This window comes from Tachyglossus aculeatus, chromosome 17, assembly GCF_015852505.1.
Source record: "Tachyglossus aculeatus isolate mTacAcu1 chromosome 17, mTacAcu1.pri, whole genome shotgun sequence".
In the NCBI taxonomy this organism is placed as follows: Eukaryota; Metazoa; Chordata; class Mammalia; order Monotremata; family Tachyglossidae; genus Tachyglossus; species Tachyglossus aculeatus.
In genome coordinates, this window is record NC_052082.1 from 24,920,492 (window position 1) to 24,947,560 (window position 27,069).

At 40.1% G+C, this 27,069-nt stretch overlaps 1 protein-coding gene across 1 annotated transcript in view; it reads right to left on the reverse strand.

The window, feature by feature from the left end:
- Positions 1-27,069, reverse strand: part of GPC6 (glypican 6) — a 772,215-nt gene that overhangs the window by 448,460 nt on the left and 296,686 nt on the right. Inside the window, exon 3 of the mRNA XM_038759586.1 lies at positions 9,205-9,596. Within this exon, the coding sequence (XP_038615514.1) occupies positions 9,205-9,596 (392 nt within the window). The remainder of the gene's footprint in view (positions 1-9,204; positions 9,597-27,069) is intronic.

Consider the following 27,069-nt stretch of genomic DNA (forward strand, 5'->3'; position numbering starts at 1 on the left):
AAAAGCTCATTGCTTATTCTAGGCTTATCATTCGGTACATGTACAGTGGCCAAAAAGTCCATAGAATATATTACACTTTGGCATGGGGTTTTAAGAGAGGTTAAAGAACCTACTGTATACTGACACTTAGAATTAAAGAGATTGTGATAATGAAAGTCAAAAGTAGAAGCCTTAGGAAAAAGTGCTTTCCCGTAGTTATGGCTACTGCTTGTTGCCAATAGGCTCTAAAATAACCTCCCTGCATATCTAGTACCTTGAAACGCTAAACAGAGAAGAGAGATAGAAGCAAGAAGAATAGAAATGAAGAATGAATAAGAGGCCACTTGTAAATGAATGTCATTTAGTACACACAGTTATTCCATAACTAAATTCATTCAACTACCCTCCTGCTGATGACACTATGGTCTTGATCCAGGGCTACCCCTTACTTGGATATTTAAATGATTTTCATTAAAAATGAGTAATTATTGAAACTTCTAATTCAGATAAAGCTATTTATTTTTAATGGCTTGCCCTTCAGTTTTTTGAAGGTCCCCATTTGTGCATTTAAGAGTACACAAAATTAACACAAAATTAAATCTGTGATTCCTATTTTTTGATATATTTTACATATTTCTTTCATTCCATTTTCTACCAAAATTATAAGCAAAAGTCAAAACACTGTGGTAAAGTTTATATTGACCAAACATGTCAAAGATACCTCATTGCACTGAGTTATCAGAAATACACCTTTGTAAATCAGAGTTTTTTAAATAGTATTTGCTAAGCACCTATTATATTGTGAGACACTGTACTAAGTGCTGGGGTAGATACAAAATCAATACATCATATTTATTGAGGGGTTACAATGTTCACAGCACTGTACTAAGCGCTTGGGAGGGTACAATACAAACAAGAGAAGCAGTGTTGCTTAGTGGAAAGAGCACGGGCTTGGGAGTCAGAGGCCATGGATTCTAATCCCTACTCCACCACTTGTCTGCTGAGTGACCTTGGGCAAGCTGCTTAACTTCTCTGTGCCTCAGTTACCTCATCCATAAAATGGGGATTAAGACTGTGGGACATCCTGGTTGTATCTACTTGTACCTACTATAGCACTTAGAAAAGTGCTTGGCACAGAGTAAGTACTTAACAAATACCATAATTATTAATACAACAGAATTACCAGACACTTTCCTTGCCCATAACCAGCTTACAGTCTAGGGGGGAAATAAACATTAATATGAATGAGTAATTTATAGGCTATAATTTAAAGATATGTGCTTAAGTGTTGTGGGGATGGGGCAAATAGCAAATGTCCAAAGGTCACAGATCCAAGTGCATAGATGATGCAGAAGGGAGAGCGGGCCAAGGAAAAGAGCTTAGAACAGTTCTCAGTGCTTGGCACATAGTAAGTGGTTAACAAATACCATTGAAAAGGAGAACTTAATCATGGAGGGCCTCTGGGAGAAGATGTGACCTTAACGATGTTTTGAAGGTGGAGAGGGTAGTTGTCTGGTATATATGGAGCGGGAGTGTGTTCCAGGTCTGCGGGTGGACGTGGGAAAGAGGTCGGTGGTGAGACAGACGAGATGGGGGCACAGTGAGTAAACTGGAACAAGAGGAGTAGAGTGCACGGGCTGGACTCTAATAGGAGATTAGTGAGGCGAGATAAGACGGAGCAAGGTGATTGATTGAGTGCCTTAAAGCTGGTGGTAGAGAAGCAGTGTGGCTCAGTGGAAAGAGCCTGGGCTTTGGAGTCAAAGGTCAGGGGTTCAAATCCCGGCTCTGCCAATTGTCAGCTGTATGACTTTGGGCAAGTCACTTAACTTCTCTATGCCTCAGTTACCTCACCTGTAAAATGGGGATTAAGACTGTGAGCCCCCCGTGGGACAACCTGATCACCTTGTAACCTTCCCAGCGCTTAGAACAGTGCTTTGCACATAGTAAGCACTAAATACCATTATTATTATTATTATTATTATTATTATCATTATTATTAATAAAGAGTTTCTGTTCTGTTAGATACAAGTTAGTCACATTGGGCATAGTCTATGTCCACATGGGGATCACAATCTTAATCCCCATTTTACAGATGAGGTAACTGAGGCAGAGAAGTTACGTGGCTTGCCCAAGGTCACACACAAGACCAGTGGCAGAGATGAAATGAGAAGTCTTTCTGACTCCCGGGTCTGTGCTTTATCCACTAGGCCACTCTGCTTCTCATACTATATTTTTTTAAGAAATGCAAATCTTAGTGACTAGCTCATGAATAAATACAACAACAGAATGAGTTACATAATTTTTAACATGAAGATGCGCTGTTCTAATGCCCTTTATCTAAGACTGACAATGCAGGTGGCCAAGAGTTGAATCTAACTCGAGAATCGTTGGGGCCATCTCTGATCTGTCCTGGCCACTTGCCTCTTTCTGCTCTTTTCTTAACAAAGGATCAAGATATCAAAAGGTGCGTAGGTTGCTGGAACATTCCAGTTCAATCAGCAGATTAAGCCTGCCAACCTAAGATTTTTGAACCCTTCAGAGAGACATCCTCCCCAGTGAAGAACTGAAATATACTAGCCTTAGGCCCTGGATGGTAGGACCTATTAACCTTTTCTTTATCCACTACTATCAAGTGGATAAAGACATAATTTCTTTAATAGGGTTGAAATTCCACTGAAAGATTAATTTTAACTATGAGTATATTCCTTTTTATGGCCTATGTTAAGCGCTTACTATAAGCCAGGTAAAGTTTTAAACATGGGGGGTAGATATAAGTTAATCAGGTTGAACATGGTCCACATCCCACATGGAGCTCACAGTCTTCAACCCCAACTAACAAATGATGAGGTAACTGAGGCACCCAGCGGACAAGTGGTGGAGCCAGGATTAGAACCCAAGTCCAGGATCTGGGCAGCAGCATTCAGCCTTATGTACAACTGGGAATACAGAATTGCCTGTTTGCACTGGTCTACTAAACCAGTGAAATGTTCTAACTAATTTTAAAAAGCAGAAAACCAATTAAAGGAAGGCCAGTATGTCATATGGGAAACTGACAAAATGTGACTATGACACTGAGCTTCAGTCAACTGAAAGTCCAGAATGACAGTAGATTTAAGATATCAAAAGGCAAAGGAACCCATCTGGTAGTCTGCCCTAATTTCCACAGCTAATGTCCTCGACATCTTCATCAGGGTCATCTGAAAAGCCATATTTAAAATCAAATGACACACAGCCCTATAGGAATGTGGGAAACTGTGCCATGCCATACATAGATGGAACACGGGCAAGTAGAATCAGGAAAGAAGGGGGTATATAATGACCTGAAATCAGGGAATAATTAAAAGATGGGACAGAAGAAAAATTATACTGATATAGCAGAGGAAAAAACTCAGAAAATGTGGTCTAGCAATGGACTGTTCGGAGTCTGCTTTGAAGGCCAGGCACTTCCAATATGTGGAAAGTAGAAATGAGTTACACCATTTATTGCAAGAGAGTCAAATATATTATGATACTCAGAGGCAGAATAAAAGCAACACTGGGACAGCAGGTAGCAAATGCAACAGGACAACAAAACAACAAAAGACAACATTCACATGCACAAGATAAGCAAGAAATCATCATATCTAAGCACATATTGTTGAAAACTTTCATCTTTAAGACTAAGGATATTGATTTATACATTTACGTATGGGGACATACTTGTACTTATGGGAAGCCTTGTGTATTGCACTACAGGAAAAAAAACTCAAAAGGGTTCAAATCGCTGAGACCCAAATTGATCATACTGCCCACTTGTTTAGTGATTTTCACTTTCAAATCACTTTGGCAACATGACCTAATTAAAACACAGACGGCGCACCACTAGGAGGCACAAACTAAAAAAATCCATACTATAATAGTCAGCAATAAATTATCCCATTTCATAACTAAACCCATTCCCCAAGACCCATAGCTAAATAGAAACATTGTATCACTTCTAGTCCTGGGGGCTTTAAACCAATAAGACTATTGAAAAATAGTATAAAGGATGTTCTATCATGAACAGGAGAAGCCTAAATCAACTCATATCACTGCCTTCACTTGATCAGATTTGGTGATAAATTATTTCTAATATCCAGTTGTTTACTCAAGTACAAGCGCCTGCTTAATCACTTTACTCAAAAACACTGATAACACAGCAGTGTCTCATTGTCACATTTCTAGCTACACGACAAACACAGTCGAGGACCGGTCACTTTTGTTAGAGATCTTCTGAAGGGGAAAGGTAACGTCCTAAAAATCCTTATTAATTTTTGTATGTCCCCAGCCCACTTTCTCCAAAATTAGCCAGGGAAGCTCTAAATCACAACAGTTTGGCTAGGAATAGGAGTTGATGTCCAGACCTGTGACCGGGGTTCTCAAAGAAAGATTCATTTATTTAGTTCAGCTAATTAAATGCAATGTAGGCAGTTGCACTGTTAGGACTTTGGAAAGTTACAAACTCCCCCAAATCCCAAATTTGCCTTGTCCTCCATGTTCTAAGCTCCTCCTTTAGACTGTAAGGTCATGGTGTGTAGAGGCCCTACCAACTCTGTTATTGTGTACTCTCCCAAGCACTCAGTACAGCGCCTTGCAGAGAGTAAGTGCACAATAAATACGATTAATTCACATTTTCATAAGTAAGGTTCTTATGCCATTTTAATTAATTTTGACATACTCTTCCCCATTTTCTTTCTTTCAACCCCAATCAGGCTCCGGAATATTTTGGTGCACAAGACGATAACACTGTCTGTCTTGGTTGTTCCTGAGGCAGAGGTAAGTCCAATTCTGACCGAGGTAGAAGGAGAGCAGCTGGCAGGCATTAATGGAACCAAGGCTTGTCAATGAAAACATTGAAATTATTTGAAAAACCACTTCTCCTCTCTTGTTCTTTTTGATTGGCACTTTTGGTTTCTGTGAAGTAGAGCCGGGGCAATAGGCAGACACAGACACAGAGGCTGGGCCTCGGGGATTGCTATATCCTCTGACCTGTCGTTCAGCTGTTCCTTCTCTCTCCCACCTCCACTGCCCGAGAGACTGAGATCTGCCTTAAGGTTCATTTTCTTCACTGCCTGGATCATTCCAACCCACCCTCATTCAAACCAAATCCTTTAGTGATCCAGATTTCTACCTGACAGGTAGCCTAGTGGCAAGAACACGGGCTTGAGAGCCAGAGGTCGTAGGTTCTAATCCAGACTCCGTCACTTGTCTGCTGTGTGACCTTGGGCAAGTCACTTAACTTTTTTGGGCCTCGGTTACCTCATCTGTAAAATGGGGGTTGAGACTGTGAGCCCCATGTGGGACAACATGATTACCTTGTATCTACCCCAGCACTTAGAACAGTGCTTGGCACATAGTAAGCGCCTAACAAGTACCAAAATTATTATTATTATTACTAATAGCAACAGCAGTAATAGTATTTATTAAATGCTTATTGTATGCAATGTATTGTACATAGCAATGGGCAAGAGTACCCAGGTGGCGATTAGACACCTGTCCCTCAAGGGACTCACAATATAATACGATCATGTCTGTATATTAATTCAGTCCTCCCACCACCATCTAATGAGTTATATTGATTCCTTGTGGGACAGTAAGACAATCTATCTCTCTCTCAAACTGAAAAGTAAAACTAACTGTCTCTTTCTGAGCAGTTTCTGAGCTATTTTGTACGGCCCTTCTCTCTGTCAAACATAGATCCTGCCCCTCAACACAAACATTTCAAGTTTTGGGTTTTTTTGTTTGTTTGTTTGTTTTTGCTTTGTTCTTCTTTCCCTCACAAGAGAGTTTGCCAAGGCCAAAGACAGGAGGCTATTCAGATTCATCTGGATCCAACCTGCTGAACATATAAGCCTTGTGAGAGTACAATACTGACAGTCAGGAGGGGTTCATCTAAAACCAACTCTGCCAATTGCCTGCTGTGTGACCTTGGGCAAGTCTTCTCTGTGCCTCTGTTTCCCCAAGTATGAAATGGGGATGAAATATCCATTCTCCCTCCCGCATAGACTGTGAGCCCCGTGTGGGGCAGGGAATGTGTCTGATCTGATTATACTGCATCTATTCCAGGGTTTGGCATATAATATGTGTTTAGAAAATACTATGGTTTTTATTATTGTGTGCACATAAATTTCTGGGCTGTTTGCCCAGGATAGAGCCACAACAACTTTGCTTCCAAGAACTGTGATCACTTGTGAACCCTTAAATGAAGACAAGAGCAGGCGTGAACTGCAAAGAGAGCACGAGCCAACTTTTGTGACCAGAAAAACTGGTTCTAGGTCACAGCCAGAGAAGTCTTCATGAAATGACTGAGAGCACTAATGAGTTCTGATGGGACTGGAGGACCTTGTTTTGCTTCTTGCCCTGGAAGGAAATCCTAGCATTTAAGTAACATGAACATCCCTGCTCCTCTTCCTTTGGACCAAACTTCCTTTGTTTCCCTTTCTTGGGGACTCTGCTTTCTTTCTTGAACATTTTAATACAGGGATTAACTCTCATTATTCTGGCTGCTGGAGCTCCTTTAGAAAGAATTTCTTAGGAAATTTTACTCATCTTTCTTCAGATATCAGTAGATAATTGTCTCCCCTTTATACTCAGAAACTAAAATGGGTTCCCAGAAGAAGTAACTCCTCTTATTTTGCAGTGTCTAACATCAGCGAGCCTGACCCTTAACTATTTACTGACACTGACTGATTCACTGTTAAGAAAATCATATACGGCAAGTATGAGATCATGCCAGAGAGTTCCAAGCAGGTCAGTTTTGAAAGCACGTTGGAAATCAATACTTGTGGGAAAGACAACCATAGAACTGCCCTTTGTCACAACTGTGAGGTAAAATGGCAGTACTTGGCTGTAACCTTTGATCAAATATGACCTTCTCTGGATACGAAAGTTATGTTTTTTTAATCTATCACCTTTTATTTTTCTTTAATGCAAACAACTTTCAGGGTGTTTGTTAAACCAGGCTTAGAAGCTCAGTTAAATGTCAAGGCAGAAGACATACATTTTTCCAGACAATAACTGTCTGCCATTTAAGGACAAGACATGTAAAAATTAAAAAAAATGCAATGCATTATATTTAAGGTCAGATAACGCTCACCCCACAACAGTAATAACTAGTCAAGCCCCTGAAGAGATCCTTACCAAAATGTTAGTGATAGTAAGGGAGAAATTGGGAGGAGGGAGATTACATCTCTCTCCCTACATTTAGAGCAAGGATGTTGAGCTATGAGCTAGATATGTGAGTGTTTTGCATATTGGAGTGGTAAAAATGTGTTGAAGGTGATTTTCCTTTTATCTCAGGAGTTTGGCTGCTTTCTCTCTGACTCTTTGTCACTATGGTTCTAAGAGCTCCCCTGCAGAGATAGGAGCAAGGGAAAATATGGGGCAGTACTGTCCTCAAAGTCATTTTCTGCTTGAATCAGACACTCACCTGGTTCAAACATGGAGCTGGGAAAAGGGCATGAATTTGGGGTTCAGGAGATCTCTGTTCAATACTGTGGGATAGGGACTGCATCTGATTTGATTATTTGTTTCTACTCCAGCTTTTAGTACAGTGCTTGGCATATAGGAAGCCCTTAACAAATCACACAATAAGAAGAAGAATTCCATATCCTTCACTTGCTCTTTTTTTGATGACATTTATTAAGCGCTTACTATGTGCAAAGCACTGCTCTAAGTGCTGGGGAGGTTACAAGGTGATCAGGTTGTCCCACAGGGGGCTCACAGTCTTAATCCCCATTTTACAGATGAGGTAACAAGCACAGAGAAGTTAAGTGACTTGCCCAAAGTCACACAAGTGACAGTTGGTGGAGCCGGGATTTGAGCCCATGACCTCTGACTCCAAAGCCCGGGCTCTTTCCACTGAGCCATGCTGCTTCTCTGAGATCTCACTGTGTGACCTTTGAACCATTTAGCCATTTAAACTCTCTGTGCCTCCATTCCCTTCTTGAGTTACTCAGTTAAAATGTAGATATAATCTGCTTTCCCATCATTTTAGAGGGTGAGACTTTCTGATTATCTTATATCTGCCCTAGTACTTAGCTCGTTGTAAACACTTAATAAGTGCTCACTGGAATAAATTCAGTTTCCCTTCAGCTCAGCACAGTTCCCAAGTGCTCAGTACAATGTTCTGCACACAGTAAGTGCTCAGTGAACAAAACTGATTGATTCTGTTCATCAGCCCCCAGAAGCCGGATGAGAGAGTAAGCCTAACTCTTCTTAGGAAAAAAAAAAAAGGGAGAGAAGTGGATTCTTAACTGCTCCAGTTCATTTAGTGCACTAATGGTATTGGATTTTAAAGAGGCTTAAGGATTTAAAAACCTACAGCCTACTGGGGAAGTTCAGATCCTTGTAATTTTCCAACTACCCCAACTTGTCATTGATGAAATTCATCAAATCCTGTCTTGCAAATGCAAGTGAAAGAGTAGGAGCTCATTCTTAAGGAATTTAGCTCAATTCATCCTCTTTTTTACCTCTTCTTTCTCTCTATATCTCTCTGATCTCTGACTTCATCCATAGGGACCAGCTAATAACATTATGAAGAACAAGATGATTTGGAGTGTAGCGGGAAGAATTCTTGGTATTTTTTTAAATGCATGCCCACCTGAATCAGAAAACCAAATACTAAGCCTAAATTGAAAATCTAGATTTACCATTCTTCCCTAGCTGCACCTCTGAAGATGTCAGAATTAGGCTTTTTCTCTCACCACTATGAAATTACACTTCATAGACAAAGTTGATAGAGATGAAAGGAATACCATATGCTGGATTTCCTAACACGAGTTGTCAATCATTTGCAGCTCTAATGAAGACTGCCACCTTCTCATTTTCTGGGGGGATCTTCAGTAGCTGAAGGAACAGTGGCACGTACATTTGTCATCCTTATATCCTCAATCATAAATGTCATCTTATTTTTGTTGTAAGAGACACTTGTTTTTGCATGTTATGTGATAAATGCTGCCACGGTACAGCGCTGATCTACACTTACATTACGCGTTAAACAATATAGAACTCTCTCTAATATTGCTATCACCCAAAAGCACTTCCCCAAAGAGAACGAAACTTAGCGACAAAGTTCACGTCTAGAAGCAATGCTGGATATGCTGTAAGTATTAAAGTATAGGCCCACGTGCAAAAAAGAAAAGCAATCTCAAGAAAAAATATGAACTCTAAAGCCAAGAAAAAATATAGTAGTTTGTTTTCAATTACCTTGGAAACTCGGTTCGCAACTTCCCTGCCCACTGTCAGCCCCTGGACGAAGGTTCGAGCGGCAATGAAGGCTCTTGTGATTTGGACCTTTAGTTTCCTGGGAACATCCCCAAATGGTTTGAGCTGGTCTGTATATTTGCTCACACACTCCAGGTAGTCTTCACTGAAGTGATACTGAGGGTTTATGAGCTGGAACATTCGCTCCAACAGGCGGGCCCAAAAGTCATTCAACATCTCTTCCAAGTTCACATTGCCTCCTGTGTAGTACCGTTTGAGTTCTGTGAAGAGGTCCTGAAACACCTCTGAATTCTGCATGTACAGCATTCCGTAGGTCCGGACAAACATGTCATTCAAAGACCTTTCTGCATTCTCCAGGAGTTCTCGGAAAAATTCTACGGCGATAATAAAGAGGGGGGATTCAGAATGGAGAAAAGTCAGAAAACCTGAGCAACTTCTAAAATCAGCTGCTTTCAAGTTCAATATCTTCACAGAAAATGCTTTCGACCGACTGTGTTGCCCTTGCAGCTGTAATAGCAAAACCAAATGCAATTTGAATTGCAAATAAGCTTATTTCTAAACGAAGAGAAATGGAGAGGTAATACGGGATTCCCCCATGGAAGCGCAGTGATTAAAAATAGATCATTTAAAAGTTAAATTGCACATCTGAGGTCTCTATAAACACATTCCATTCTATCTTTATTAGAGAAATGCCTACCACTTATAACAAATAAATAATACCCCAAATAGCAGGTCCAAAAATGTAAGCTGATCCTTTCATGAACTGAATTGCATTATATCAACTAATATTTTCTGATTTGACTATTTTACAGTTGCTTCCAAATGAAAACCAAACCTCCACCCCTCAAAAAACCTTAGCTACCTTGTTGCAAGATAGCATTCCCTTAATCAGAGGTGCATTTCTAGAACTAAACTATTAGGAAAAGTCTAGATCCCTGCAACGTATCGCAAAACTATTTCCAAGATGTCTAATGATGGCTTATTGATAGAATCATTTCATTCAATGGAAATTTCTAATCCAAACCAAAGTTCTTGTGGCCAAATTAAATATAAAACAGTAACGGTAGACCCATTCATACCGAACATTTAAATTGTGTCTTTCAATACTAGCTATTCTGTAATCTAAAAATACAATGAAAATCATGAAGCTTAACTAGGTGGTTTTCAGACTCCCCTTGTCATTATGGGAAAATACGTTTTTCTGCAATATCAAGTTTAAATTGCTTCTTAGATAGGGTCATCTAATGCAGATTCCCAGAGAGTGTGAGCATTAGCAAGTTCCCAGTGAGCCAGGTGAGTCCTGATACTACTGCCAATAGAATTGACAAATAATTTTTCCCTGAATTACTGCTATTTATATGAGCATCTATCTTCCTCACCCAAATGGCCATTGGATTTGCCAGGGGACAGAACAGTGCAACACGCCCAGAAAAGCTGGAGAATCTGATTTTTTTCTCAAATTTAAAAGTCTGGGGTTGAGAACTAAATTCGACATTCAGCCTTTTCATTCTGGTTCACTACTGCCTGCTAAGCAACACATTCAACCCATCTGAAGCAGCATGGCTCAGCGTGGCTCAGTGGAAAGAGCACGGGCTTTGGAGTCAGAGGTCATGGGTTCAAATCCCAGCTCTGCCAATTGTCGGCTGTGTGACTTTGGGCAAGTCACTTAACTTCTCTGTGCCTCAGTTACCTCATCTGTAAAATGGGGATTAAGACTGTGAGCCCCGTGTGGGACAACCTGATCACCTTGTAACCTCCCCAGTGCTTAGAACAGTGCTTTGCACATAGTAAGCACTTAATAAATGTCATCATTATTATTATTATCTGAGACTCAAATGCTTTCCCCTTCTGAAAAAATCATACAAACCTATCCTACCCAATGGAAAATGAATGAAACTATATATATATATATATATATAGTTATATATATATAACTATATATATATATTACTTATATATATATAAGTAATTGGGGTGGTCAGTGAAAACATTCTTCAAAATATACGCCCACTCTGAAAGGTATATTAAGTTTACACACTTCTGGTAAAATTTCATCAGTACAACACTCAAACTTTGAAAACACGGACATACTGACTTGGCCTTGGGTCACAGTGAGGGTATGGGAGGTAATTAGAATGATGGATGACAAGAAGGGTAAATTCACCACTTGAAAAATACAAATAAAATTAGACTGGGAAGTGAATTATAATCATATCCTAGTCGAGCTTTTTAATTTCATTTTGAAAAATCAATTGTTTGCTATCCCCATAAAACAAATCTTAATCACAGAATATTGACATATGCCTTAAGCATGGGCATTCAGTAATAAATGAGAGAGAGAGAGAGAGAGAGAGAGAGAGAGAGAGAGAGAGAGAGAGAGCGAGCAAGCATATGCATGTATAGCTGGAAGAGAAGGACAGAGAAGTTGCATTTCTGTTAGATGGTTAGGTCACAGCCAAAGCAGTATGCTTGAAATCCAGGTCAAGCAGGCCAGGAAAGGCCTCACAAGAAAATTGCAGAGGAGGAAAGGACATAAAGAACTACAAAACCCAGGGTGTACCAGGGTCTGGTTTCACTTATTCCACCCACAAGACAACAATACCAATAAAAATGGTACTTGTTAAGTGCATACTAGGTGCCAAACACTGTTCTAAAAGCTGGGGTAGATACAAGGTAATAGAGTTGTCCCAAGTGGGGCTCACTGTCTTAATCCCCATTTTACAGACGAGGTAACTGAGGCTCAGAGAAGTTAAGTGGCTTGCCCAAGGTCACGCAGCTGACAAGTGGCTTAGCCGGGATTAAAACCCATGTCCACTGACTCCCAAACCCACACTCTTTCCACTAAGCCATGCAGCTGATAGGCTTGGCTTCCCTCCTGCAGGCAAATGGAGTTTTCCTTTTAGAGAAATTTGGAAAAAGCCTCAGTTAGCTTGGTGTGCTACTCCACTCTTTCATAACTTCTCCCCAGAACCCAGTTAGAAAAAATGCCCCACATGGTAAGGTATTTCTCTTTGCTTAGTCAGTACCTGTAGTAAAATGGCAACGTAATTCGAGACTATTCGAGTTAAACGTTACACCCACTTATCCAAGCAAAAGTCCTCAGCTATCCATGTGACCGAGAACTTAGTGAGAGGCCTTCGATTCAGGCAAACAAGCTTTGCATTTACAGTTTAAACCTGAGTGGTTTAAACTATTATACTGCTTTTATAGGACCGTTTGGCAATTATTCTGTCTGGAAATCTGGTTCAGCCATGATTCCTGTGCCTTTGCAGATGGATCTTGGTCAGTTTATCTCTGAATTGCTCTGAGTACCAGATGGTCAGTTTGAATTCTAGTTTGGTACCAGATAGTGGCCCCTAGCTCATGAAACTTCTGCTTCCAAGACAATCTGGGGATGAATGTGGGTCACTTGCTGATCCTGTCTCTGAGGCTAACAATCCATATTCCTTACAGGTGTGTAAATGGCAGTTTTTACCCTAGAAGCAATAACACCATTTTCTACCTGGAACACTAAGAAAAAATCCTCAATTCTGATTTTCTTGGAAAACTCTGAAGAGACTGGGTTTATGCAACTTTGCAGTCGTGTGACTGAAGCCAAACTATTGTTTCACCCAGTTGTTCCTTTTTCCCATATAATGAGATTTATTTTTATGGATAAATAATTGAAGTGTTCCGCAAACATGCTGTTTAGAGCAAAATAGAATTTCAATCCATCAGTGGTATTTATTGAGTGGTTACAATGTGCAGAGCACTGTACTAAGCCCTTAGGAGTATAATACAAGACATTCCCTGCCCAAAATGAGTTTACACTCTAGAAGGGAAGACTCAGTTCTAGTATGACTCAGTTCTAGTATGACTCAGTACTGAGTTCTAATGAGCCTTAAATTACAAATCAGCTACACTACCTGTAATCAGAGTTATACTCACAGCCTAGTGGAAAGCGCTCAGGATTAGGAGTCAGGAATTCTAGGTTTAAATCTCGCCTCTCTCACTTGTCTTCTATGTGATGCTGGGGAAAGTCACTTAGTGTCTCTGTGCTTCAGTTTCCTTACCTTTAAACTGGGGATAGTCATTCCTGAACATCAGTACCTACTGTAAGGACACGTTGTGAGGATGAAAAGCTATGAGGAAAGGGGAGGTCGTTTGGAGGAGATGTGCCTTCAATAAGGCTTTGAAGGTGGGAAGAGTCATTGTCCGTCGGATATGAGGGAGGGTGTTCTAAGCCAGAGGTGGGAAGTAAGTGAGAGGTCAGCTGTGAGATAGGTGAGATCAAAATACAGTGAGTAGGTTGACGTTAGAGGAGTGAAGTGTAGAGGGTAAATCGGAGACTGCAGGAAAAAGATCAGGGCTGAAGATGTAGATTTGGGAATCATCCGTATAGAGATGGTAGTTAAAGCCACATGAGTGACTGAGTTCTCCAAAGGAGTGGGTGAAGATGAAGAACAGAAGGGGACATGTAACTGAGGTTTGAGAGACCCCCACATTTAGGAGGTGGGAAGCAGAATAGGGACCCTTGAAAGAAGCTGAGAAGGAATGGCTGGAGAAAAAGGGAACCAGGAGAGGTAATTGTTGGCGAAGTCAAGGTTGCATAATGTTTCCAGGAAAAGTGGGGTGGTTACAGTGTCAAAGGCAAGTGAGAGGTTGAAGAGGATTAGGATGGAGTGGAGGCCATTGGATTTGGCAAGAAGGAAATCATTGGTGACCTTCGACGAAGCGGTTTCGGTGGAGTTAAGGGGGTAGAAGCCAGATCAGAGGGAATAAAGGAGTAACTTGGAGGTGAGGAAGAGGAGGCCGTGAGTGTGAACAACTTGATCAAAGAGTTTGGAGAGGAATGATAGGAAGGAGATGGGGCTATAACTGTGGGGTCAAGGAAGAGTTAACTTTGATTAACTCATAGTTATTAGGGCTCAAGCAAACAGGGAAGGGAAAATCAAAATTTTGAAATAGACTTAATAACAGTTGTATATTTGTTAAGTGCTTACTGTTTGCCAGGCACTATACTAAGTGCTGGCAAACAAATCAGGTTGGACACAGTCCCTGTCCCACTTGGGTTCCTGGTCTTAATCCTTATTTTACATATGAGGTAACTGAAGCACAGAGAAGTGAAGTTACTTGCCCAAGGTCACATAGCAGATAAGAGGTGGAGCCAGGATTAGAATCCAGATCCTCTGACTCCCACGGCCATGCTCTTTCCGCTAGGCAATGCTAATTGATTTGAAAGACATTCACAACGAATACCCTGTCTTTGAATACAGATGTATATATGTGTTGACCCAACTGGTTACAGAGAAAAAGAAGTTTCATTCAACTTCACTGATCTTTGAATAGCAAGCATTACTCTCTGTACATAATCATTTTAAGGTTTAGAAAGCATAAAGTCAAAGCTAATATTTGGTGTTGGAAGACACTAATTTATCAACCAATTATGACAGATGCCTCATCCTTATACTTCATTAATCGCAGTTCAAGATGCTGTGGTATACAGCTAATGCCCTTCAAAACTAAATGTGTTCATTTCATCTTCACCATGCATTTACTCTTTGAAGACTTCAATCTAGAATAAATCATTTTGATCACGTGAATGAAAAACTTGGAGATTTTAGAGGTAACTTAATATGCCTCTATTTTCAACTACATTTCAAGTACAGACAGTGGAATTTGGAACCAAACTAGGTCTCCACCTAAAGAAAATAAGTTTAGCACTTGTTTCTGGTTTTACAGACCAGAATTAAATTGGTTTAAGAAATGAATAGATACAAACCGATATGTTATGGTTTGGGGGTTCCTCAGCCCTGAACCCAGCTTGAAGTAACACCTGGCACTACTTTAGGAGTGCCTGAAAACATGTTAGCCTTTTCTAGATCCTAAAGCCCTTCAGAATTTTCCTTCCTGGGTCAGACAAATGACATTTGTTCCTACTGAGCCCCAAATCCCAGACCCCTATTGCTGCTACCATCCCTTATCTCATACCCAGATGTCTTCCTGAAGATAGGGGATTCATTTGGGCACTAGCCCACTCTCCCCTTCCTCTGGCTGGTTAGAGAAAGCTCATGGGGAAAAGGATTACTCCCCATTTGTAGTTACTCAGATCCACACATCTCCCTGGCAACCAGAGATCCTCCTCAAGTCAGGGTTCTCAATAATGTTGCAGGCATCCTTTATGCATTAATCAGGTAACAAATAAACAGAAATCTGAATGAAGCTGCCTTTGGCTGAAGAAAGTGCTATTTGATTGTTTTTTTCATCTCCAATCACAAAGCATACAGCAAAAGCATTTGCTTTGCACTCAAATCTGCCTTAGTTAAGTATATAAGAGACTTTTTCTGCCCTTGATAGCATTAGGAACATTTCTATGCATGCAGCACGTACAAAGGGGTGAGATTTCTTTGAAGGGATACATATAGTTTCTAAATGGAAAGATCCTGAAGATATGTATGATGTTGGTAAGAAATAACAGGCTATTGATGTGAATGTGGAAAGAGGGGGAGAAGAAGCTTAACCACCAATAGTACGCTATCACCAGTGCGGCTCAGTGGAAAGAGCACGGGCTTAGGAGTCAGAGGTCATGGGTTCTAATCCCGGCTCTGCCACGTCTGCTGTGTGACCTTGGGCAAGTCGCTTAACTTCTTTGAGCCTCAGTTACCTCATCTGTAAAATGGGGATTAAGACTGTGAGCCCCATGTGGCACAACCTGATTACCTTATATTCCTCCCAGCACTTAGAACAGTGCTTTGCACACAGTAAGCGCTTAACAAATCCCATTTTTTGTACTTCCCAAGTGCTCTGTACACAGTAAGTGCTCAATAAATACGACTGATTGAATGAATGAATGTGACAGGGTTTGTGTTTGACTCCATTTTATTTTGTATCTACCCTAGCACTTAGCACAGTACCTGTCACATAGAAATTGCTTAACAAATATCATAATAATAATTATTATTATTATTATTATTATTATAACATGCCAAGTTTCTCCAGCTTCAGAATGTCAGAAATACATTCAGTAACTTTCACCCAGTCTTTGTTGGCATTAACAGAAATGACTAATCTACTTTTATATGTATAACACACTGATTGTTCTGTGTTTGTTAAACAAAGGACTTTTATAAACAAAAAATGATATCCCAGGATGAAAAAAAATGTATCAAATTTGCCTGGCCCTTTAGCCAGTAAGATATATTGTACAACTATAAACTTCCTACTATTGTACATTGTCTTGGATGTAGTTTTTTTTTTACAGCTTTCATGTTATGGTGTTAATAAGTTAAGAAGAGTTGTGTTCAGAACAGGGCTGTGGTGTTAAGACACATCTGGTTCAGCTCCTGCTGTCTTTCCATCATTCTTCTAGTCAGGAGGATGTTTTCTGTCAAGAGCAAGAACTAAAATGCCGGGATCTTTAAATATTGCAGGTTTCTTTTATCTGGATTGAATTAATTCAGTTTTTTTTAAAAAATGCAATAATAATTACACTAGTGGATGAATACAGTGTAATTTACAGTGTAATATTTTAAAAGTTATGTGGCCCTAAACTCCATTGAAAAACCTGTGCAAAAATATGCTACCAAGAATGATGAACTAGGATCCTAGGCCACTGTTAACCGAACTGACATGCTACGTTATAAACTAATTTACTACCACCAAGTCACGACATTCCTAAGAAAACAGCCATGCATGGAAACAAATGACGCAAAATAAAAAAATTACTCGCTAAATATTACCCTTAATTTTCCCTGACATTCCCAAGGCTTGTGTTACTTTACTCAGTTGATATTTAGAATAACATTTGATTACTTGTGCCATCTTCATAATTATTCTTTTATAAATAATGAGTTTTCAGTGACTTTAAATTATGTTACAGTGATAAAACAACTAATTTAAATAGAGGGAAAATTGCTACTAGGGAAATGATGATGGTCAGGAGGGTTTTAGATGCAAACATGCATTTTAATTATTTTTGTCACTGCCTTGCTTTGCCAGGTGTTATAATCTTTTAGCTATATTTTAATGGGCAAAATCTATTAGCATAATTTAGTCCTACCTAAAAGCTAATGGAGCTGTGTAATTCTAACATGGCATAAAGCTTCCACTATAGAACAACAATACTCATCTTTCTAATTTGGGAATTACTTAAACAGAACTGGACTCCCAGAAGCAGACTTCATCTGCAGAATATACGGTTCTTACATAAGTAATGTTATTATTGTGCCATGGGATATAGCTATTGGCAAGCTTGGTCACGTAAATATTCAAATATAATATGGGAGTCAAATCTATGTCTAAACAAAAAGGGAAGGAAGTTTTTTCAAGTAATCTTTTTGTTCTGGGATTATATTTCCTAGAACCTTTTGTGAATTGGATTCTTTCAGGGAAAAGATAGGTGTGGGCAATAGATGCTTGGAAGACTATCAGTCAAAAATGACTTTTTGAAAACACAAGAGGGGAAGTACTATTTCTCCATCTCTCTTCCTAACCCTATTCTTCCTTCTTCCCACTTGTTATTTGTCATTATGTTTCCGTATGGTATTCAATTTTGACTTATAAATACCTAAGCCTGGTTACATGTGCTTAGACCAAACGCATCATGTTTTACTCTCCCTATAAATTAAACAAGTCTTCCTGTTGCTATGACTGCTGTCGATTTGGAAATCATCTGGAGTCACCAGGAGCAATTCTATGTAGCTCCATTATCAAGTACTGAACTCCTTTTGCAAATCACATTTGGATTATAGCTATTATTCTGTGGTGTGGAACAGAGCGATAAGTGAGATCTTGAAGAACACGAAAGCTACAATAATGTGAACGTTATTTTTATGCCAACATTGGGATGTATTTGGTGCCTAAAATTTCCTCAGGAGACAAATCAAAATTGTTCAAATTTGGCTGAAAATGAGCTAAATTTTAACACTTTGGGATAAAGAGGACCCAAGACTGCACCTCCTGGGTTTTGGAAGGGAAAAGAATTTCCCTTCATTCCCTGCCAAAAAATATCTGGCTGCTGCTTATCCACATTTATGAAAATTGCAGTTAACACCTGAAACTCTATGCAAACTTTAAGGATTAAGAACCCATGTGGTATTGCCTTACAAAAAAAAAAAATTGATGTTCATGATACTGACTACAAATTGTCCTCTGACAAAATCTCCTGTAAGGTCCTTTCTAGTCTGTAAGCTACTGGTGGATAGGGAACTCTATTGTGCTGTCCTCTCCCAAGCACTTGCAACAGGGTTCTGCACACAGTAAGTGCTCAATAAATATTACTGACTGATTTGACAATGATAGATGAGCCTAGCCCTGAAAATTCAGGATCAAGAACTGTGAGAAAGAATTTCTTACTTGAATTTTTTTTAACGGTTGCTTGTTAACATTGATATTTGTTACTATGTTTCAGGCACTCTAAGCACTGGGATAGATACAACCTAATCAGGGTGAATACAATCCCTGTCCTACATGGGCTCACAGTCTTCATCCCCATTTTACAGATGCGGTAACTGAGGCACAGAGAAGTGAAGTAGAGGATCTGGGATTAGAACCTAGGTCCTTTTAAATCCCAGGCCCATACTCTAACCACTAGGCCATGCTGCTTCTCACTAGGTCACACTTCCTCAACTCTCTTTCCTTACATTTGTATTCCCACTGGGATCTTGAGTGCAACAAGTGTATATATATTTAGATATAGATATCTATAGATATCAACAATTTATTATTATATTTATTGAAGTTCTACTGTAAGCAGAGGAAGGAACTTGGATACTGCATTTAGGAGAATACAAGAAAATGATTAGACAGGCTTTCTGACCTCAAGGAACTTGCAATTATTGACCCCACTCAGGACAGTGCCTGTGGCACATAGTAACTGCTTAACAAATAGCATTAAAAGAAATGACAAAAGAAATTTGAAATAAGATGAAGTAACAAATTATAACAATGTGTATGTACATGTAATAGGCCTTGTAAATACCTAAATGCTTAGATGGCATGAGAGTGTAGAAATGCCAGTAGGGCACATGAGAAATCAATTTGGGGAAAGTCTCCAAGAGAAGATACAATTCCAGAAGAGTTTTGAAGCAGTGGTCTATCAGATGTAAAAGCAGAGGGAACTCCTGGCAGGTGGTGGAGTGGATGCAAGAAGTCAATTCTAAGAGAGAAGCAAACCAGGCAAAATGTGTAGGTTATGTTTAGAAGAGGAAGAGTATGAACAGCGGTGTATTGGGAGAAAAGAGTGGATAAATAGGGGGACAGGGTTGATTAAATGTTCCAATGTTCCTGCTTAATGTGAAGAGAAATGAGGCTTCTGAGGGGTCACAAAAGATCTAGAGACATATTTTAGAAAAATAATCTGGGGAACAGAGTGCAATCTAGACTAGAGAGGATAGCAGTGTGGCTTAGTGGAAAGAGCCCGGGCTTTAGAGTTAGAGGTCATGGGTTCAAATCCCGGGTCTGCCAACTGTCAGCTGTGTGGCTTTGGGCAAGTCACTTAACTTCTCTGTGCCTCAGTTACCTCAACTGTAAAATGGGGATTAATACTGTGAGCCCTCTGTGGGACACGCTGATCACCTTGTAACCTCCCCAGCACTTAGAACAGTGCTTTGCACATAGTAAGCGCTTAATAAATGTCATTATTATTATAGCAAGAGATTGAAGTATAGCCGATAAGTGAGGGGGCTGATGCAATAGTAAAACTGGGATATGACAAGTGCCTGGACCAGAGTGGTTGCCATTCAAATGAAATGGAAGGGGTACGTTCTGGAAACGCTGTGGAGAAAGAAGGGATTTGGTGATAGCATTTGGTGATATACTGAATATGGGGATTGGAAGAGGGAGGAGTAGAAGATAATTGTGGTATTGAAAGGTGGAAAGTATGTCGGTGGAATCGAACTATGCTGGAAAACATAGGCAGAGGAGAGGATTTGGAAGGAAAGATGAGAAGTTCCACTCTGGACATGAGCTTCAGGTACCAGTTGGGTATTCAGGTAGCAATGTCCTGGAGGCAGAAGGAAGTAAGAAATTGCACAGAAGGAGCGAGTTCAGGGTTAGTGAGGAAGGTTTGGGAGTGACCTAATAAAATGGTAGCTGAAGATGTGGGCGTTTTTAATCTATCATCACTTAAAATAAAACAAGAGTTTTGAAGAATTAAGCATCACTGTGTTCAATGAGAAATTATTTAAGTTGGTAATCTATCAATCAATAGATCAATCTGCGGTATTCATTGAGGGCTCACTATGTGCAAAACCCTGTATATTTGGGAGACTGCAATACAACAGAATTAGTAAACATGTTCTCTGCCCTTACTGAGCATACACACTGAACTGTTAATAATATGATTTTCCTTCTCTCTGACCACTCATCCTCTGTCTCTGGACATCTTCAAAGCGCTGTCCTGGGTCCTTTGCTCTGCTCCCTCTATACACACTCTCTTGTTCAACCCCCCTATTGCTTCACTTACCACTTCTATACATGAGGCTCCAAAATCTAACTCTCTAGCCCTGACCTCTCATCTGAACAGCAATCCTGTATCTTCTCTTGCCTCCATGAAATCCCCACTTCTATGCCCAGCTAACTCCTCATTTACCAAACTCCTTATCTCGTCCCCTAAACCCACTTTTCCTCTAACTGTCCCATCTGTTAGCCTGACATGACTGACTCCATTTTGGATAGAGAGGCGGCCATTTCAGGACCCCACAAGGAACACCTAGGCATGGCCCTGTAGCTTGCTAAACTGCCTGCCCTTGAGGTTAAACATTCTGTTCCTGTGGTTTCTGAGCTCCTCGGAGATGAGGGGCTCAGTTTCCAAGTTCTTTGTAAAATGGGGGCCCAGTTTCTGAGTTCCTCAGACATGGCTGGGTTGGGGGGGGCTCTTTGGTAGCCAATCAATCAGAAGCTACCATGACTCTTGGCTCTCAGTGATCTCCTTCCCTCCCGACAAGAGTTCATCAGGCTCCTTTTGGCTCATATTGGGCCAATCATGGGACACCTCACAGTTGAGTGAGTGGTTGACCCACATTTGACTCTCAGGGCTCTGTGACAAAAGGCAGGAGCTGTAGGGACTCCGGCTCATTGGTTTTGGGTGGGCTTTGGGAGTATTCCCCTTCCCTGAACTGCAGTTAGGTTCTGCTTAAGGTTTTGTGACTTTCTATTGCCAGATGTATTGTCAGATATTTCTCCTGATGGATTGCCTCAGATCTCTGCTAACCAGGAGGTCCTGGTAATCACCCAGAAAGCCTTGATTAATTGGTTATTGCTTTTCTTTGTTGCAACTTTTACAATCAATTTGCAGTTGTGGCCGCGACCACCTCTGCAGACTCTCAGGGATTCCATTATTCTGAGTCCTGCCAACTCGATACCCAGATGTATCCTTTCCAAGATGCGACATTGCCTCAGTCGGTAACCCCATCATTCTCCCTCTCCCTAGAAACCCACAATCTTGGTGTCAGCCTTGATTCTTTTCTACGGTTCCATTTTCCCATTCAGTCTACTGACAAATACTGCTGCTTTTTTCTCCCAGGGCCATCACGTCAACATCCAAACTGTGACCTACTTGATAGAGCCCTGGTCTTGACACAGCTAGACTATGGCATTAGCCTCATAACTGGGGTTCCTATATCCCACCTCTCCCCTCTGCAATCTACACATTACCTGCATGGGTAATCTTCTCAAGGATCACTCAGCATATATGTCTCCTTGCCTTAAAATCTTTCACTGACTCCTTAAGAGGCACTATGAACACTTTTATTATGTGGTTAACTGTACTCATACACTTTGTGGTATGATCCTTTTGAAAGAAAGCCAATGCATTATACTTTAATGCAATAGCTGAAAAAAAATAGATGAAATTAACACTTGTCCATTTATTATCATTGCTTAATGTTTTGAATAGAGGGTATTATTTGAGAAATTGTGCGGTAAAGCATAGCCCGCATGTCTTGGGGTGCAGACTTGGGGATATTTTTTAAAGAAAGTTCTGTCAATTTGTATATTATGCCCTTAATTTAAAATGGGATACTAAGAAAATGAGAAAAATGAAATACCGAAGAAAATGCTTAGCATCAAAAATAAAAGTGCAATTAAAAATATTAAATATCAAATCTTTTTTTTAGGAATGATTATAAGGATATTTAAAATTATGCCATTCAGGAAGATAGATAGGTAAGATAGAACACTCATAATTCAATGGTTGCCAATAACTGACTCAGTTATATTGTACTCTCCCAAGTGCTGAGTACAGTGTTTTGCATGTGGTAACTGTTAAACAGATATGATTCATTGATTGTCAGGGGCAACTATGTTATTGGTATGACACCATGACAAGCAACAGTCATAAATAGTTGTGAAAATGCAAATGTAAATTCTGACTAATTTTTCCAACAATAATAATTTAGTAGCCATAATAGGGAGCATGAATTCACCTTAGAAAATAAATACTGGTTTTCAACAAGATTTATTATTACAGAAATATGCTACCAAATTGGTCTCTCATGATTGTTGATTCTTTCCAAATCTGTGACTTTAATAAAATGGCTTAAAAAATGCATGGCCTGGTTTTCATAAGCAAGATTTGAAGCAAGATCTGTTATCAATGTGACACTTCACTTAGAAGAATGTGGTGATAAATATCAAATGCACAAATCTTCACCCAGTCAAGGAAATGAAAAGTCATATTCCATTCCTCTTGGTTAAACCGCCATGAACTATTTTTAACTAAAATGCTTTTTTTTAGCCATTGTCGTGGAATAAATTAGATAGCAATTAAAGATACATCGCATTTCTCATCACCTCCTGCTATGTCCAGGAACACAAGCACCAAAGGATTGAAGCAGTTCTTAAGCTACTGACATAAGCAACTTACTATAAATACACCACCCCAAATGCAACATACATTTTGAAGAAGTTTGCATATGCAGACACATTAATTTCATTTACATTATGTTCATTCAACAGCAAGGTGCAGGCAGGGTCTAGTGACTCACTACAAAAATTGTTTAATTCCTATTAAAAATACTAATTTAAAAAGGAAAAAAATGTATGTTTTGTTCCAAACTAAGCCTGAATTTAAAGTGATATTGTGTGACTTGATTATTATCAATGGAATTTTTAAATAGCAAATAATTGGGTACTCTTGATTCACTCACCTGAGGACATTTGCTCCTCACGGCTTCCATTTAACCCTCTCTATCTCTCCACCTCCATTAATAATCTTTGCCTCAACCCTTCCCCCTCCAAAATGCTCTTTCCTCATGCTCTTCCATTTTCTGCTCTCTACATTTCACTTTCTCATTCTATTCTTTACCACTTCATCCATTCATTCAATCGTATTTATTGAGCACTTACTGTGTGCAGAGCACTGTACAGTTCAGCAATGAGAGAGACAATCCCTGCCCACACTGGGCTTACAGTCTAGAAGGAGGGAGACAGTCATCAAAACAAGTAAACAGGCATCGATATAAATAGAATTATATATATATATATATATACACACACACACACATAAAACAAGCAGGCACCAATATAAATAGAATTCTAGATATATACATAAATATACATTAAGCCTTTCTCCTTCTGTCTTCCCCTTCTTTAGATCCCATATCTCCCTCAGCTACAGTCTCCCCTTCTCCATCAGAAGATGGAGAAGAGAAGATTTGCTCCTCTTAGCTATAGTGTGTGTATTTATTGCCCTGCCTCTATTTCTGCCCCTTAAAAATATAGATTTATCATGATAAAGTGATGAGCATGCACCACTGAAGTCTTCTTATAGGGTCCCTGTCATTTTGTCTTTACTACAGGCAATAGGAAAGAGTATTTTTTATTTGTTTGCTTGCCTGTTTGACTATTTCTGTCCCACTAGATTGTGCCTGTTGGACTGTAAGCTAGATTGAAAGCAGGCAGAATACTAAATCTATTGTACTCTTGCAAGTCCTACAGTAATCTGCCCAGAGTAAGTGCTCAATAAATACCATTTGAAGTGGTGATGTGCTGAAAGAGGGAAGAAGGACTCCAGTTGTGAAGCTTATTTTTCCCAAGCCCTTAGTACAGTGTTATACACACAGTAAGTGCTCAATAAATAAAACTGATTGAATGACTATGCAGATATCAAAGGCTCCAGTCTGAGCATGATATATGGGAGCACCTGGAGAAAATGAAAAAAAAAAAACCCAAAAACAGGGAGCACTGCACCTGTCAGATTTAGAGGGTGAAAGCTGCACCTTGTAATTCTGTAACTCTCTACCCTTTTAGTGTTTTTGGTATTCAGTATAATAAAAAATAGCCCCATCGTACTTGTGGAGAAATTCAGAAACGAAACCAACTTATGGAGAAACACAAGAATAAAGAATGGATTCAACAACAGCCAATCTACTCCAACATTATGGCTTTAAATTTTTCCATTACAGCTAATGTAATCAAATACAATTTTACCAAGACAGCTTTAATAAAACTGCATAAAACAATCGACAATCACAAATACATATTAAAAAAAAAATCAATTCACTACAAAGATCAATATCACCTCCCTCAGTTGAAAACACATATAAACGAAACCAGTCAAGATTTGTTCACAATCAGGACTCTAATGTAGCTATATAAAAGAAAGACACCTGCAGATAGCACTTTATAAACTACTACATTGATAGATTGTCCAACTTGAGTGTTTCTGCTCATGGTGAGAAGTAGAGCGAAAGGTGGACAAATCTACCGTGTGAACAGAAATTTTCCAGTTACAGAAATATGCCACAGTAATACCCAGGTTATGTTCCTTTAAAACATGACTACCTTGAATCAGCCTGGACCCAAGAGTACTGCTACCAATTAAATTGTAAAACTTCTTCCCAACTGGTAATAGTACTGATGAGTCCAGACTAAAAACCTTTTCCCAATCCTTCCCTATCTTTGTCCATTCCCCATTCCTTCTTGTAGAAGTTCTCCTTTCCCCAGCTCCATTCTAGTCTCCTCAAAGACTCTGGCTTTGTGCTTCAGTATTTTCTTCTGGGTAGTTCTAAGGTAATGACAGTTGTAAGAACTGTAAAAGTGACTGCCAATGCTGTTGTGACACCCCTCTCTTTCTCTTACCAGTTTGTAGCCCACTTCTACCCCAACATTCCCAGCTGTTGATGACAAGACGGATGGGGAGAGGGGCAGGGTGGCTCATGGAAAGCTCTATACACAGAAATAGCTGCTGACAACATCTTGTTCCAATCTGCCTGTTTCCCCACTCCCCTGGCTAGGGCTGGAGTCCAAGTGAGAAGGGGGCTATTGTCAGATATAGGGCTCACAGAGGTACTGTACATACTACTTGTCAGCTGTGTGACTTTGGGTAAGTCACTTCACTTCTCTAAGCCTCAATTACCTCATCTGTAAAATGGGGATTAAGAGTGTGAGCCCCCCGTGGGACAACCTCATCACCTTGTAACCTCTCCAGCGCTTAGAACCATGCTTTGCACATAGTAAGCCTTAATAAATGTCATTGTTATTTTGGTAATGACAACTGATATCACTTGGGTTGATACAAAAACAAAAACAGGGGACTGGCACAGATGGGGAAATGGGGAGCTGTCAATAAGGATGGAGAAATAATTTTTCCAGGCCAAGTAGAAGGTGGAATTAAAGCACAATAATAATAATAATAATAATAATGGTATTTGTTAAGCGCTTACTATGGGCAAAGCACTTTTCTAAGCGCTTGGGAGATACAAGTAATCAGGTTGTCCCACGTGGGGCTCACAGTCTTAATCCCCATTTTCCAGATGAGGGAACTGAGGCCCAGAGAAGTTAAGTGGGTTGCCTAAGGTCACACAGCTGACAAGGGGCAGAGCCGGAAATCAAACCCATGACCTCTGCCTCCCAAGCCCGGGCTCTTTCCACTGAGCCACGCTGTTTCACAAGGATGAACTGAGGTTGACGTTTCCACCAGCAGCGCTCTGTGGATTCTGCCCAGCTAACTGTGAAGTGATCTAGGGCTGTGGGTCAGCACAGTGCTCTGCACACAGTAAGCGCTCAATAAATACGATTGAAGCATGGCTCAGTGAAAAGAGCAAGGACTTTGGAGTCAGGGGTCATGGGGTTTGAATCCCAGCTTGCCAAATGTCAGCTGTGTGACTTTGGGCAAGTCACTTAGCTTCTCTGTGCCTCAGTTCCCTCATCTGTAAAATGGAGATTAAGACTGTGAGCCCCCTATGGGACAACCTTATCTCCTTGTAACCTCTCCAGTGCTTAGAACAGTGCTTTGCACATAGTAGGTGCTTAATAAATGCCATTATTATTATTATTATTGAATGAGTGAATGAACCAAGGGAAGGTAGTTTAGATATGGAAGCTAATACATACATGAATGGGGTCAAAAGATAGCATGGCTCAGTGGAAAGAGCCCGGGCTTTGGAGTCAGAGGTCATAGGTTCGAATCCCAGCTCCGCCACTTGTCAGCTGTGTGACTTTGGGCAAGTCACTTCACTTCTCTGGGCCTCAGTTCCCTCATCTGGAAAATGGGGATTAAGTCTGTGAGCCCCACGTGGGACAACTCGATTACCTTGTATCTACCCCAGCGCTTAGAACAGTGCTTTGCACATAGTAAGTGCTTAATAAATGTCATTATTATTATTTATTATTGGAGGTCTCGTCCCCTTCTGCAGCTCGAGCCTGATTCTGGGAATGGTATGGAAGGGACACATGAGAAGCATATAGATCTTTAGTCAACCAGGCTGGTTAAAGTTCAGGAAGTCGGGAAGGGGGTGAGTCTACAGAACAACAGGTCTGTGGCTTAGTGAACAGACCATGGGCTTGGGATTCAGAAGGACTTGGGTTCTAGTCCTGGCTCTGCCAAATGTCTGCTGTGTGACCTTGGACAAGTCAATTTGCTTCTCT